Here is a 15,947-nt window from a genome sequence, read left to right as displayed (position 1 = left end):
AAAGAGAGGCAGGGAGGGGTGCAAATATTTTATTACCTTTGAGAGCTTCATCCGAACTGTCAGGCCCAGAGGGAGAGAGGAGAGAAGGGAAGAGCCGCCGAGAGGGTCAGTTTGGCCAGAGGACAGGGCTTGGAAGAGCCAAGCCTGGAAAGCCAAGGAGAAATGCCAGAGAGGCAAGAGAAAGGCGGAGAGTGAGAGGAAGAGAGGGCGCCAGGGGGTGGGACGGGGGGGGGTCTCCCGGCCGGCTTGCAGAAGAGGACGGACGATCGGAACCGGCCCGTCAGACTTTTTCCATACTTAGGTTTATTTTCTTTTATCCTTTTCGATCCGGCTAGTCCGGCGCCGCGTGGCTCGGAGGGGAAGTAGGCTCGTGGGCGCACCAAGTCCCCAGCCGCCGGAGCGGTGTCACTGACTGCCCTTTCTGGCGCAGTAACGCCGGGCCCGAGGCAGTGGCGGGCGCGATACCCGCGCCGGCCGTTTGTGCTCTGTCCCCCGGGCGAGCGGTGAGTGCGACTCAGCAGCGCGGCCGCCGGGAGAGCGGAGCGTCCGAGCGAGATCAGAGGCGCGCACCGGGCGGAACGCCGCCCGCTTTGAAGCTCCCCCAGGCGAGCGAGCCGGCCCCCGCCCTCCTACATCAAAGCGAACGCTCCGCGCCTCCCAACCTTGTTGCAAACTCTCTGGGTCGGCTGCGGGGTACGTCTTGCTGATTTCCCGCGGGGGTGGAGAAGATGAGAAGCAGAGCGCTCTGAGCCGGGAACGAGGGACCAGCGCCTGGGATCGAATCCGGGACTCCCGAAGCCGAGGAAGCGCTGAGCCCGCCCGCGCCCCCGCAGCCCTCGCCCCTGCCGCCTCCCGCGGGGCGTTTGGACATTTTTGCTGCGCAGCTCCCGGAGCCCGCGGCCGATCCACACTTCGCTTGCGCGCGCCCCCGGCACCTCGGGTTCTCCCGAGCCCCGGCGGGGCCACCGACCTGCGTGGCTGCGGGTTCGGGTCTGGCTGTGGGATGTTAGCTGTGGGGGCGATGGAGGGCCCTCGGCAGAGCGCGTTCCTGCTCAGCAGCCCGCCCCTGGCCGCCCTGCACAGTATGGCCGAGATGAAGACCCCGCTCTACCCCGCCGCTTATCCCCCGCTGCCCACCGGGCCCCCCTCCTCCTCGTCCTCGTCCTCCTCGTCCTCGTCGCCCTCCCCACCTTTGGGCTCACATAACCCGGGCGGCTTGAAGCCCCCGGCCGCGGGGGGCCTCTCGTCCCTGGGCAGTCCCCCGCAGCAGCTTTCGGCGGCCACCCCACACGGCATCAACGACATCCTGAGCCGGCCCTCTATGCCGGTGGCCTCGGGGGCCGCCCTGCCCTCCGCCTCGCCCTCCGGGTCTTCCTCCTCCTCCTCCTCGTCCGCCTCCGCCACCTCGGCCTCTGCGGCGGCCGCCGCCGCCGCTGCTGCTGCCGCCGCTGCCGCCTCGTCGCCCGCTGGGCTGCTGGCCGGCCTGCCCCGCTTCAGCAGCCTGAGCCCTCCGCCACCGCCGCCCGGGCTCTACTTTAGCCCCAGCGCCGCGGCTGTGGCCGCCGTGGGCCGGTACCCCAAGCCCCTGGCCGAGCTGCCCGGTCGGACGCCCATCTTCTGGCCCGGAGTGATGCAGAGTCCGCCGTGGAGGGACGCGCGCCTTGCCTGTACCCCCCGTGAGTACTATGGGAGGGGAGGGTGGGTCCCTGCCTTCTAAGTCTGCTCTCGGGTCGTGAAGCACACAGTGCCCCTGCGGGCGGTCAGTCTCCTGGCCGCCACACTAGTTTGGAAGTTCCGGGACAGCACGCCGTTGGCTGGGCCCCTGCAGGCGAGCGAGGGACTCGCGCTTTCCTGGGCTCGCCGAGGCTCATGCAGGCCTGGGCTCCACCAACGAGAATGCGTCTGGACAGAACACAGCGCAGCAAGCGAGCTTCTGTCTGGGCTGTTCTTGAACCTGGCCAGCTCTGGGTCAGATGGATGGAAAGCGGGAAAAGGCCTCCGCACCCCTTCCTTTCTGGCTCCTTCCTGCCATGCTCGCCCGTTCCTTCAGTAGTCTGACCCTTGTTTTCGGCAAACCCGCGAGGGTAGGCAAGGCAGCTGGCTATCTACCTCCTCGAGAAAAGCAGACTTTTGCTTGCACACACCCTCCCTGGTTGTCTCCAGCTCACCTTTTCTCCCAGCTCCCTCGCCCACTCCCAGTGCACTTGTCCAGAATGACCTGTGCCAGCGGTTCCCAGAACTAGGCTGTTGTCATTGATGGACCCGGGTCTTCCCTACTCCTGAATCCCAGGGCCCTGGTCACTGAAGGGGCATTGACACTCAACAGACTAACTCAAGAGAGGACATGATGAGAAATATACATGTGCAGGACACAGACCAGTAAAATGTAGCCTCCAAACGCTCTGGGTCAATTCAGCTGTCCCAAGGTCTGGACAGACAATTCTGGCTAGTGGGTCACAGCTCCTAGATAGAAGGCTCCTTCCCCCCTCCCCCCAGGTGGCGCCCAGGGCCCGGCTCAACTCTGTTCTTTGCTGACGACCAAGTCCCTGAAGTCAGTCCAGGTTCTCTGGACCTCCTTGCCTGAGATTTAGCGGCAGTAACTTGACTAACGGGAAACTATGTCAGGCTCTATGTGGGAAGGCGATTCCTCAGAGCTATTGAAATGTCTGAGAGACACTATTGTATCCTTGATTGTAGGGATTGCCAGACCTGTGTCTCCTCTGGTCTCTTCTCCAGCCCGTAAGGGCCTCAAACTTTAAGAGTTATGTCCTAAAGTGCTCAAAATACAAGGAGCCCTTTATTGCTCAGCACAGGTTAGGGAAGTGGCCAAGGAAAACAAAACAAAATATAAAATTTAAAAAGTTAGTTTACCTTCACACCAAACCACTTATCTGCTCAGAGACTGACATGGGGAGGCGAGGGTGGCCTTTCTCATGCTCTCCTGCTTAGTGTAGGAGGGTGTCCCCTTTCTGCCCTGTACTCTTTAGCAGTGGCCTCCCTAGCCATTGGCACGATGGTTAAGCACAAAGTATTTATTGCTACACCAACCGTACCTTGGTTGGAGAAAAGTAGCTGGCAAAAGGTAGCGCAGGGGTGGCGCAGGACACAGATCAAGGATTGTTGCTCTTTTGCTATCAAAGCACAGTTTTGCTAATTCGCTCCCCTCTCCCGCCTCCCGTGGAGCACGGTAACGAGTTGTTTCTTCCTTCCTCTTGTTGTCGGTCCTCGCAGATCAAGGATCCATTTTGTTGGACAAAGATGGGAAGAGAAAACACACCAGACCCACGTTCTCTGGACAGCAAATCTTCGCCCTGGAGAAGACTTTCGAACAAACGAAGTACTTGGCAGGACCAGAGAGAGCACGCTTGGCCTATTCTCTGGGGATGACGGAGAGTCAGGTCAAGGTGAGTGGACCTTTGACACCTCCTGGGATGGCTTCCTTCGCACGTGCACGAACGTCTGAGTCAGTATTTTTCCCCTTACTAAACTAACAAATTGGGCTGAGATGGGTGGGGGTGCGCACCGAGGAGCCTGGGGAGAAGTGGGGAGCGGGGAGAGAGTTGGGGGTTGCCCAGGCCCTGGAGTCTTTTGGAGGCAAACTATTGGTGAACAAAAGATATCAAGTCCCGCCTTAGAAATTAGGCTAATCTAGACAGCAGCCTGTGCTGGGAAAACGCGCCTTTATCAGAGAATAAAAGCATTAAGGAATATCCCGGAGAACAGATAGAGCCGATTAGAAAGCTCGGTTTGCTTTATTTGTAAAGACACTCAAGCCATTGTTTGTCAATTCAGGCCCTAGTTAGATATAAAATTTCTTATCGGGGATCAGCAGTACAGCGCTTCTATAGTGATTTGTAGATGAGAGAGAGAGAGAGAGAGAGAGAGAGAGAGAGAGAGAGAGAGAGAGAGAGAGAGAAGAATTCAGTGGAACTTAACAGCGATAAAACTTGCTTTTTGGCTCAGATAAAAATGATTGTTTGGAATAGTAATTTTGCAAATGAGCCGACAAGATTATTAGTGTATTGAATAAGATTGAATTCCGTTTAAAGCAAGTTTATTCGCAAAATTAAGATACTGCAGCTTATGACAACAATTTGTAATTAAGATGTCACTCTGCTTATAATTGAGTTGTATAGTGCATTTCTAGGGAACCAGATTTTAGAAATCTGCCCCTGAAAATAATATTGAGCCGGCTGGGTAAATTCAGTATGTTGGTTTCCTAGTTTTCTCTGGTCTCTTTTGTCCTCTCTCTCTCTCTCCCTCCCCCTCTCTCTCTCTCTCTCTCTCTCTCTGGATGTGCATGGGGGGGGGTGTCTGCTTTCTTTAGTTATATTGTTGCTCATTAAGGAGCGATATCATTAAATCTTCCACTGCAGGTTTACTTTCTTGCTAGCCAAGTGGCACACAATATATTTCAGCTGAGACTTTTCATGTGGCCATTAGAAAACCATCACATTCAAAATTATTTTTGCAGTGGGTGGCTAGAGAGCCTACCACCTTAATCTGAGGGTGTTCATTTGTCACCATAAATATGTCCGTATGGCTAGAAGTGAATTATTATAGCAATATAAAGAAAATCACTTTCTTAACAATTCTGATTTTCGGGAAAAATACATAACAGATGAGAGGCATAAAAGGAGGGAAATTCAACATCTTCAGAAAGATGGTTGTTTACAGCAATTCTTCAGATTAAAACGCATGTGTCAGACCCATGTCAAATATCATGAACAGGTTGAACATATCTGTATTTCAAATAAATGTCTTAGGCAGCAGCAACATGCCGCTAATGTTTGGGGAAAAAAGGCAATATTGTAACAGAAAATAACACAACTCCGAAACTTTTCTATTTTAAAAAACAGCAAATGGTGATGTTTCAGCTTTGGTTTTATGAGTAACCTTGAGGGCGGGGAAAGATGGTCAAAGCATCTTCCCCAGCATGATGATAATTCTGGCTCAGATCTTAAATATTTTCATGCCTCTGCGATTGTTGCTACGGGTATATTGAAATTTTCATTATATCTAGAAAACTTCAGATCACACACACCTTAAGTTTGGTGGAGAGGAGAGGAGTATTTACCACCAAAGTTAGCACGGATTCGGGCCTGAAATAAGTAAACAGTCTAGTGTCCAAGAGTGAGAAACAGAGTGGAGAGAACTGACTTTAATGCTGAGGTTTTCCGTACGAATCACAGCCCACTGTAGTTGTTTAAAACTTCTTAATCTACAAATACAATCAAGGACTAAAAATCACTACTACGGGAAAACTAAGCTAGTTTTCCTTTCCAGTTGGGCGGGACGTAGGAAAAGCAAACGTATTTTTAGGGAAACTTGTGCCAAATCTTGTTTTCACCCTTTCTGAGAAATGGTTTACCGATGGCCTCTGTGAGCTTGTGTTACTATCGCTATGGCAACGGCGGTGGGTTAGTGCGGCGGTTAGACTGACTTTGACGGCTGGACCCCGGAGGCCCGGGAGGGATGGTGGCGAGGAAGGGGCCCGGGTCTTCCGGCGCTCACCTCCTCCCCGCCCTGCCTCTCCCCCTCCCCTCCGCTTCCCTCTCTTGGCCCTCAGGTCTGGTTCCAGAACCGCAGGACCAAGTGGAGAAAGAAGCACGCAGCCGAGATGGCCACGGCCAAGAAGAAGCAGGACTCGGAGACCGAGAGGCTCAAGGGGACTTCGGAGAATGAGGAGGATGACGACGATTACAACAAACCTCTGGACCCGAACTCTGACGACGAGAAAATCACTCAGCTGCTGAAAAAGCACAAATCGAGCGGTGGCAGCCTCCTGCTGCACGCGTCGGAGGCCGAGGGCTCGTCCTGAGCGCGACCAGCACCGCGGGGATCGCGACCGCGTCCCACAGCCGGTTCCCCCGGCCCCCAGTATCCTGGCTGCTCGCCGGGCCTTTACTATTTTCTAAGATGTACATATCTATTTTTTTAACCTAGAAATTGTGGCGGGGAGGGTGCGGGTCGGTAGCACGGTGCGCTGATGAGGAGAAAAGGAGCCCGCCAAGTGCACTGCTCAAAAAAACAAAAAACAAAAAAAAAAAAAAACAAAAAAACAACCCTCAGCCGAACCCGCATCCCCGCGGCTCCCCAGGACCCTTCCCACCCGCGACGTCAGGCGTCCCCCATCCACGCTCCGTTCCTTGCTCTGCGGTCCCTGCACCTAGCCGTGTTTCCGAAAGGTTGTCGGCCACCGCCTGGTGAGAATCTCGGAGCCGAGGAGGGCAGCTGCCACCTAGGGAGAAAGGGACGCTCTCCCTCCCCCCAACTGCTCTGCCGACCAAGTAACCTGTTGAAGGCTCTATGTAAATAAATTGTGAGTCACACTGACTAGAAGTTACTTTATTGTGAATATTTAAAATGTAAAATGCTTTTTGGAATTTGATATAAAGAGATGGACCTTTACTCTCGTTGGTTTAAGGTATTCACACCACTTGGCCGCCTTTCATATTAACTTGAAAATCTTAGAAAACAATGTCATAGCTCTCCTCAGACACCTCCCAACTCACTTCTCTTTCGGCTCTGGGTCTTTCCGAACCGCTTTTTCCCTTCACCAATTCTTGCCCGGCTTTCAGACCTTGCTGAGCCCCAGGGCAGCCCCAGACCCCCATCTTCTGTTCCGCCCCGGGACTTGCAGTCTGAGATCCCGGAACCCGCGAGCTTCTCACAGCAGCCTTTGGGTTCTCCTCCGAATTTGCACAGTCGTTTGTTGCTATTTATTAGTGATTAAAAAAAATCTTGGGGAGGGAAGGACTACAATATCTTGTATTTAATTTAACTCCTTTCTGATAAAAATGCGTGTTAAAAGTAGATGGTGGGAATTGTTACAAGCGCTCCGGATCAGAACATAAAAGTTCCACTTAGTTGCTGTAATTGAGTTCAAAGTGTTTTGTATCATAAGAATACTATAGAATATGTAAATTGTTTTTCTTTTTAAGCTAATAACGGTGATATTTAGCCTCTTTAACATTTATTAATTTATAAGAGGAATTCGGTTTGTAAAGAAAAGGCAGCCCCTTTGCGAGACCCATGAAATGTAATGCACTTTCTGTTTCAAAAGATAAATCGAATTAAAAACAGCAACAAAAAAAATAGTTTGAAGACGTCTGTTGCCTTGAATGAATACGTACAGGTCACCTGACCTCATCAGCGATCTCAAATAAAAATCAAGAGCACAAAAAGGTGTTAGATGGCTTCCTGAGTGAAATAGCTGTTGCTGTTGCTGTTGCTGTTGTTGCTGTTGCTGCTGCTTCCCCTCCTCCTCCTCCTCTTCATTTACATCATCTATTTGGACGAATCATCCATATCCCCTTGGAGTGGCGGGAAGAAGAGACAGCCGCCTTCTCAGTACGTACTGGGACTGTCTGGTGGGAGCTTTAGTGTCTCTCCTAAATTTTTCCTGAGTTCCCTCCCCCGCCCCACGCCAGGAAGCCCCCGAGGAATCTAGGAAGACCTCAGCTGGTGTCGGAGGCAACTCCTTGGGCAACCCCTTATTTGATTAGCTTAGGGGAAGGAGGGAGCTGGGAGCGGTCCCTCTGCATTTGAGATGAGCGGGTTTTTTTTTTTCTTTTTTTCCCTTTTTTTTCCCCCTACAGTCACCTAGCGAATTGCAGAACAGTCCGGAACCCCAGAATTGCCCAGCACGACGATGAAGGGAAAGAAAGCTTATTTTAAGTGACCTGGCAGCCTTTTTGTGTTATAGACACAATGACCTGAGCTTTTCCAATGAGAGTGTGGGGGCGGGGGCGGGGGATGTAAAGGTTACTGTCCTGTTTTTTTTTTCGGGGGTGTGTGGTTATAATCAATTTTTGCTTTGCTTTCAGACATTCAACTATAGGTCCAAGGATACACATTTTTTTCCCTTAGTGGTGCAGTTAATGAGACAGATCAGTGGAACCTCTGTATGGAAACTGTTTGGTTTCCTAGAGAATTCGTATTTTAAAAAGTCCCTGACGCCCCATCCCTTTAGTTGGAGTGGCTAAGGGAATTCTCGTGGTGCATATTCCTGATAGCCTGGTTCATGGGGGGGGGGGGGGGTGGAGAGAAGGAAACCACCTCCTTTCATTGTCTCCAGTTTGCAAAGTTCTCCAGAAGTTTCTAATCCATTTTAGTTTCTGTGTTCTTAGCACAACTGGGGCATTTGTCCTATGGAGAGGCAGCGGATTGGTAAGAACAGTTTATTCTGCTGGAGCAACAGAAGCTTAATCCTAACTGTGGACAAGCAAGAACCCCCCAACACACACACACCCCTTCAGTATTTCTTTCTTCTCTTCTCTCTTTTCAGCATTCTCTTCCTCCTGCCTATTATATTCTTTCCCTCCTCCTGGGTCCATTTCTTCCCCCCAGTGTTCCACTATTTCTCTCTCTCTCTCTCTCTCTCTCTCTCTCTCTCAAGTGAACGTTTGCTATCTTGTAACTACACTTTATTGCAACAAATAAAACTCCTTTCCCCACTTTACCCTTGTCAACTTTTAACCTCTCTGCTGCCCTTTGAGAGGGCCAGGAAACAAAAGGAAGAAAAAATTCACACTACATTGTTTCTGAATAAGGATAATAACAACCACCAACAGCAATAGCTGGGAAGATGACAGCTGAGGTAAGTGGATGGGGAGGAGTCATAGAAAACTTCTGAGTAAGGTGGGATTGTGAGTGAATCATCTGAAGGCTGACAGTGTTTATTTCAGGTTAGATGTGTGGAGAGGGGCCTGCCACACACCCTTTAGAAAGCATTCTCTCTATGCTCAGGGCCCTTAAGATGTGAAGAAGGGGTTGGGGGTGGGCTGTGCTGTGGCCTCCACTGTGCCCCACCCTCCAGGTTGGCTGTGGTGGCAGAGGTTCTGTAGGGAGCCTAGCAGGCAGCCCAGGCTCTGGGGCCAGGCCCCACAGGCATCGGCTCTCTTTTTCCAGTTGACTGCAGCAGTGACTAGAGGTTTCCAGTTAATTTACTTCCATCCCAAACTCCAGCTGGCCACCAGTTACCGCTGGCCCCTTACAGCTGGTAGGAAGGGAGGCGTGGGTGGGAGGATGCCTCCTCTATCTCCCTTTGTCTTGGTTGGTTTGCTTTCTTTCTTTGCAAAATGATCAGTTCTTTCTAAGAGCCTGGTGGGGAGGCCAAGAAAGCTGGTTCCTGCAAAGCAGCCAAGGGAAGAATCATTTGGGGTGGTGATGTTGTGGTCATCATCGTTGTTGTGTTGTTTCATCTTGGCTAAAATTTGTCATGGCATTAACAACCATAAAGATCTGATAAAGCTAGAGGTTCATGATTTAAAGTTTTAAAAAAAAGTCACAAGTGATCACTGCTTTTATTAGTGTAAAAAAAATAGCAGGTGTATGCACGCGCCTGCGTGTGTGTGTGTGTGTGTGTGTGTGTGTACTGTACATGAAATGTAGGACACAGAGTTTTGATGCTTGTTGTGTGTGTTTCTTTCCCTAATAAGGAAGTTATTTTGGAGGCTTCTAGAGGGCTGGGGACAGAATGGCTGAAGGAACAATCCATTCTCCTGGACTCACCCGTCTTGCTCAGTTCTCTTGCGCACAAGCTCCATTTTCCTACGTAGTGATTAAATTTCCCTTTGGTACACACTCAGGATTCTGAAGCCAAGCCAGCTTTACTTCCAGAAGCTAGAGGGAGGTGGAGAGTATTGGATGTTTCTAAGCTTGTGAACATTTTAATCTGCTTTTCCCTTCTTGAGGACAGTGGGAAGAGAGAGGACTCAAAGTGCAGGCAGCGTGTTCCGGAAGGCCCTGCTCTTGGACACACTGTATGTCCTATGTCACGGAGACTAAGGATGCAGTCTGGAGTCGTGAGAATGGCATTAAGCCAGCACTAACTTGGGGAGGTATTCCTCCCTTTAAATTGGTGTACACTTGGACACACACACACACACACACAGAGAGAGAGAGAGAGAGAGAGAGAGAGAGAGAGAGAGAGAGAGAAAAGAGAAGAGAAGAGAAGAGAAGAGAAGAGAAGAGAAGAGAAGAGAAGAGAAATTCCACTTGGGAACTCCTAGCACTGAATAGCTTAAAGGGACAGTGGCTCCTTTGTTACTCCTCAACAATGAGCTGGTGTAACAACAAGAGAGGTAAGTGTTGATTCTATCTATAAACTCTATTTTAGGCTAATTTGAAGAGCTTTTTCTATTTTCAACACCCCTCCCCCTTTACCACACACACACACACACACACACACACACACACACACACACACACACACGCAAAGAATTTTCCACCCCCAGATCTTCAGTAACCCCCCTCCATTTTCCTCAGGAAAGTATTAGTTTATTCTGAAGCACTTAGTAGGCTACTTCAGGGGGCAGTGTGTCTTTCCTTCTCCCCTGCTGTCCCCCTCTTTTCATCTTCCTTCAGGGGGCAGTGCATCCTCCCTGGTAAAATGCTTGTCTTCCCTTCCCCCCTCTTTCCACCCCCTTTCCCCTCTGCCTCCCCTTGTCCCTCCATATCTCCTTCTCTTCTGTGTCTCATTTCTTTCTTTTGCTTTCCTCCCCATTTCCCTTCTTCTCTTTTTTCTAGTTCCCCCTCCCCTTTCTTTCCTTCCTTTCCTGCTGGACTCAAACTGGAGATTCTCCTGTTCTTCCTCATAAGTGCTGGGATTGTGGCCCCAGGCCACTACATCCAACTAGACCTTCTTGGAACACAGTGACATCCCCCCTCCATTAATTTATTAGTAGAAAGTTAATGGAGAGAAGGGAGGTGTGACCAGCATGACTGGCTGAAGGATCAGGTGGCATTTCCCTGATACTGGCTTGGAGTGCCACAAACTGGAGAATCAATCTTGGTGCCTAAGTTCATCCTCTGATCTTCCTTTCCCATCCAACCCCAGTGACTGGAAGATGAGCTGTCTTTGATGTACATCATTTGTTCTGAGGCTCCTGAAGCAAACACTCAATGTGTTCGGTATCTACTGAAGCCAACCTGAAGTAGAGCCTCTTTTATAGCCACAGTGTCTGTTTTGAATAATAAGGGCTGGTTCAGATGGGGATACATTCAAAGACAGAGTCCTTCTTCATTGGAGGGAGTGGGTTTCTACCATGCAATGTAGTAGGTGTATATTATTGCTACAGACTCTATCATATACAGGATTCCTAGTGCTTCTATAATGCTACTGCCTTCCTCTTCCTCGGGGGCAGCCAAAAGAAACGTTGAGGCATTGTTATACTATTTGGCAGATACTTAAAATTCAGGAAGGAAGCCAGTGAGCAGCTTCCTTTCCTCTCTGTGCACAGATTTGTGTTTGGTCAGGGTACATAAATTATGAAAAAAAAAGTCAGGTTTCAGGGGACAAATTTTCTCACAGTACACAGAGAAAGTTAAGGTATCTGGAAGAGCTCTCAGTCACTTAGCTATTACCACCGCGTGTAGACGCAGTGCACAGTGCGTAGTGCACAGTCATCTTCAAGCATACAGGGGCCTGTGAGGAGACCCATTCCTCTAATGGACCCTCACAATGGTGCAGTTACAGTCTTCTCTCCAATAGCCAATTGCAGCTTTGGCCTCTGTACTTGGCAGTATGGTTAAGCTCTTGAAAATAATTTTGTGAGCCCACTCTCCCCCAGAGAAGCATCTTCCTCCCTATGACATTCACTTGCTCCACGAGGACTTGTTAACTTTTTCTCTCCAAATCCTATGATCTCAAGAGAATGAGTGCGCTGGAGAAATTTTTTATATTGGCCACAATCACAAGATCATACAGTGTATGAAAACCAGGCTTGGGCTAAATCTTCTAACTCTGATTGGCTGTACAGTACTGTTTAAATGGTAGCCCCCCACCCCCGCCCATGCCTCAGTGTTCTTGACTGTACAATGGGGATGCTGATTGCCCTCTCAGAGTTGTTGGGAAAATGGAGCATATCAGTTCACGTGAGGTTTGCAGAACAGAGCTCGACACAAGGTTAGGAGGTCGATCATTCATCATCAGAAGCAGCTGCCATCACCCAGGAACGGTCTCATCCAAGGTTACTTTTAGCTCCAAGGCAAGAGAGTTACTCGGTCCAGGAAAAAATCATGACATGGAAGAGAAGACAGTTTTGAGGGCAAGGTTTTGTTTTCCCTCATGTGAAATTTAAAGGGCAGCTAGCTGAGGTGTCCTAAGAGTATTCCCCCCCCCCTAAAAAAACCCTCTGGATTAGTCCTTCCTTGAAAAAGCAGAGCCTAGTCCCCCTGGTCCTGGATGAGGGTTTCCAGTGACTGAAGGGTACAGCTCGTTCTGTTCTCTCCCTTTGATCCCTGTCCTGGGGAAGTCGGTGGCCTCTTGCTCTTTTTTTTTTCTTTTTTTTTTTAAGTTTATTTTTTTATTAGATATTTTCTTCATTTACATTTCAAATGCTATCCCGAAAGTCCCCTATACCCTCCCCCAGCCCTGCTCCCCTACCCATCCACTCCCACTTATTGGCCCTGGTGTTTCCCTGTACTGGGACATATAAAGTTTGCAAGACCAAGAGGCCTCTCTTCCCAAAGATGGCCAATTAGGCCATCTTCTGCTACATATGCAGCTAGAGACATGAGTTCTGGGGGGTACTGTTTAGTTCATATTGTTGTTCCACCTATAGGGTTGCAGACCCCTTCAGCTCCTTGGGTACTTTCTCTAGCTCCTCCATTGGGGACCCTGTATTCCATCCAATAGATGACTGTGAGCATCCACTTCTGTATTTGCCAGGCACTGGCATAGCCTCACATGAGACAACTATATCAGGGTCCTTTCAGCAAAATCTTGCTGGCATATGCAATAGTGTCTGGGTTTGGTGGCTGATTATGGGATGGATCCCCGGGTGGGGTAGTCTCTGTTCTTAATCAGGCAACTCTATTGCGAGGTCCACAAGGTCAGAAGTGGGAAGGCTTATGCCAGGACTTCATGTAGTTTAGCCTGCATCTTCTGCCTTTGCTTCCTAGTGCTGGGAATATAGCTCAGCATCACACATTGGGTTATTCAGTGCTGAGAATCAAACCCAGGGCTTTCTGCCTGACATTCTCTGCCAGCTGAGTTATGGCTGCAGCCCAGAGCTAAGTCTTGATCTAATTATCAAGGAGTGTGGGTGGAGCCTGGAGGCAGACCCTCCAGCTCAGGGACACTCAACATCTTGATGGCAACCATCCTTGAGCTCCTGAGTCTGAATCACCAGCTTTCCTGGATTCCTGACCTACAGACAGATAATGAAGGTTTATTGTTTTAATCCATTAGCTTTGGGGGATTTTTATATATATATATATATAGCACAGATAACTAAGTAACAGATTTATCTTTGTGTTTTAAGAGAAGACCCTGGGCCTCATGACCACTTCAAGCTGGTTGAACACACTGCAGGATGACACTCAGGGTAAAAAGCAGGTGTGGCTTAGTGTCACTAGAGCAACATTTGAGCCCTGGGGACCTTTATTTCCATTTCTCCACTTTTGGGGTAAAAAAAAAAAAAGAAAAAATTTATTTCTTTTATGGATATGTGTGTGAACGTGAGTGTATGTATGTGTAGGTGTATGAAGGCCACAAGATGGCATCAGATCCTCTGGAACTGGAGTGGGTTGTGGGCCACCTGATGTGGGTGCTGGGAACCAAACCGGGCCCTTTGCTAGAGCAGCAAGTGTTCTTACCTTCTTCACCATCCCTCCAACCCTGGAACTTAATCCAGAAAAGTCAGTGACCACTCCCCTTTTTTTCTTTGTCCACGTATCCTCATATAAAAGCAGCTTCACAACGTTGCAGAACTCAACTACACGACTTGCTGCAGCATTGTATGCAGTTTGGCTACGTGTAGGATACCTTATTTCCATCATGAGATCTCAGGCTAGAAAGCAACAGACTGGCTGTGTGGGTTTGTATTTGTTCTCACCATAAGTAAAGACATAATTCCATTTTCCTTTGCTTGGTTAGATGCTGGGAATCGCTGTCTTTGGCTCTGTGTCTCTGTATCTCTCTGTCTTTCTGTCTCTCTCTCTCTCTGAAATTAGTCTGACTTCTGAGTTGGGGCTCTCTTACCTTACCTTTGGTAACCAGGGCTATGGGTCTTTCTAGGGTATGAGTGTCAACGAGGTGAGAGGGAGTGGGGCTTGTGCTGAAGTTGCTGTGGCCTCCTGAGAAGGCATGAGGGAGGGAGCAGCAAAGGCCTAGGAAGACAGAAGACCTAGATGTGAGCAGAACCAAATATTAACAACAGAAGACCCTATAGATGCTTCCTCACTCTGTATAAATGTTAACTCATTGGTTACCAAAGTTGCTTAGCAGAAGGCTCTTATTGATCTGTTTTTCTTTATAATTTGTTTTTTTTTAAGTGTAAAATTAAAAAAAAAAACAAATCAATACATTTACTCATGACACATTCTTGCAATGTGGCCCAAGCAAGACTGAGCCTCAGGCTTCTTCTGCCTCAGCCTCCCAAGGGGGTGAGATCACCAGCAAGCGCCATTATGTCTAGCTCTATTTACACTTCTCTCCCAACAGAACAAGCAGAGAGAAGTCAAGGACCATGAGAAGAGCAAATGCAGGTGGGCTACAGGCAAAGACTTGCCTTCATCTCTTCAGGGGTAAGGAGCAGTTGCCCAGGGAGTCTGACAAAGACGATTATAATGAAAAAAAGGGGTGTAGAGAGGTAAGTATGAAATCAGCACACAGTTGTGATCCTCCGTTGGACAGACTGCAAGACAGAAGTGGACACACTCAGGGCTCTTGCTTTCAGCATACTTAAGGTGATCAACAACCAAGGACTCATATACCCCATGAAAGGAGTTTGATTGCTTCCAGATGGACATGTTTTTATTTTTACTTATTCAGTTTACCTGTGTGTTATCTCACCAGGGACACAAATGTGCCTCAGATAGACTAGAAAGACTACAGTGGATAGTATTTTGGATGACACTGTAACATCAGGTACCCCTTGGAAAACAGAAACCTTATATATGCTTGTACACTGTTGTGTGGGTCTCATGTAACTCAGCTTGGTCTCAAACTTGCTATGAGGATAGTTAGCCTTGAACTTCTCACCCCCTGCCTCCAGCTGGAGACTGAATCTAGGAAACACACACACACACACACACACACACACACACACACACACACCCCACACAGGGATAAAAAGAAGCCATAAGGAATGTTGAATTCTCTCAAAGGCTTTAAAGAAAGTGAAATAAATATAGCTCTTTAATATAGCTCTCATTCCTCCCACCCTGGAAAGGAAGTAATTTTCAGGCTATTGGAATCTTTTCTACAGTTTGTTATATTTATAAATAGCAGTCAAGGGACTGGAGAGATGGCTCAGTGATTAAGAGTGCTCTTCCAGAGGTCCTAAGTTCAATTCTCAGCAACCACATGGTGGCTTATAACCATCGATCCTAGGATCTGATGCCCTCTTCTGGTGTGTCTGAAGACAGTGACAGTGTACTCACATATATAAAATAAATGAATAAATCTCAAAAAAACCCCAACAAACAAAACAAAACAAAACAGTCAAGTTATTGCCAACATAGTCTCTCTGGAGGCCTGGGGATAGATGCTGGATCTCTTGGAGACTCTTCTTCCAGGGAACAGAGAGCTGAGAAGGCTCTGTGGCATCCAGTGGGAAGCCACAGCTCTAGAAGATTCTTCTGGTATAGGACTGGGAAAGAAAATGTGCCAAATTGGGGGGCTATTGCCCCCTTTGACTTTAGACAAAAGAAACACATACAACCAGAAGTAATCTGAAATACATGGCAAGGGAAGGTAGAAAAACCAACCAACCAACCAACCCATGGAGCTGTTCCTGTTATCCCCATCTGCCCAGAAAGAGGACCTGACATCTTCCTTAGGCTCAAGTCCTTTCTGCCTCTGCGCTTCCTTATGCTCATGGTGCCTTAGTGAATTCAACTCTGAAAAGCAAACAGCAGGGCAAGCACTCCTGTGTAGGGTGGGTTTGGAAGCTGGACTCCCTCTAAGGGATTCCGGACTGAGAAGGTGGGGTCCA

At 48.9% G+C, this 15,947-nt stretch overlaps 1 protein-coding gene and 1 long non-coding RNA gene across 2 annotated transcripts; both read left to right on the top strand.

The window, feature by feature from the left end:
- The first annotated feature begins 526 nt into the window (after positions 1–526).
- Nkx6-1 (NK6 homeobox 1) lies at positions 527–6,054 on the top strand. The gene is made up of 3 exons (NM_144955.2): positions 527–1,676; positions 3,232–3,404; positions 5,570–6,054. Exons 1-3 carry the CDS (start codon positions 1,004–1,006, stop codon positions 5,819–5,821), a joined length of 1,098 nt encoding a protein of 365 aa, NP_659204.1. The 5' UTR covers positions 527–1,003; the 3' UTR covers positions 5,822–6,054.
- A 3,869-nt stretch (positions 6,055–9,923) lies between these two features.
- Positions 9,924–14,944, top strand: Gm42132. The gene is made up of 2 exons (XR_880487.2): positions 9,924–10,088; positions 14,453–14,944. It is a non-coding gene; the product is annotated as a predicted gene, 42132 (long non-coding RNA).
- Positions 14,945–15,947: the final 1,003 nt, after the last annotated feature.

This window comes from Mus musculus, chromosome 5 (assembly GCF_000001635.26).
Source record: "Mus musculus strain C57BL/6J chromosome 5, GRCm38.p6 C57BL/6J".
Classification (NCBI taxonomy): Eukaryota; Metazoa; Chordata; class Mammalia; order Rodentia; family Muridae; genus Mus; species Mus musculus.
Note: the sequence above shows the minus strand (reverse complement) of the source record. Positions and strands in the feature narration are given on the sequence as shown.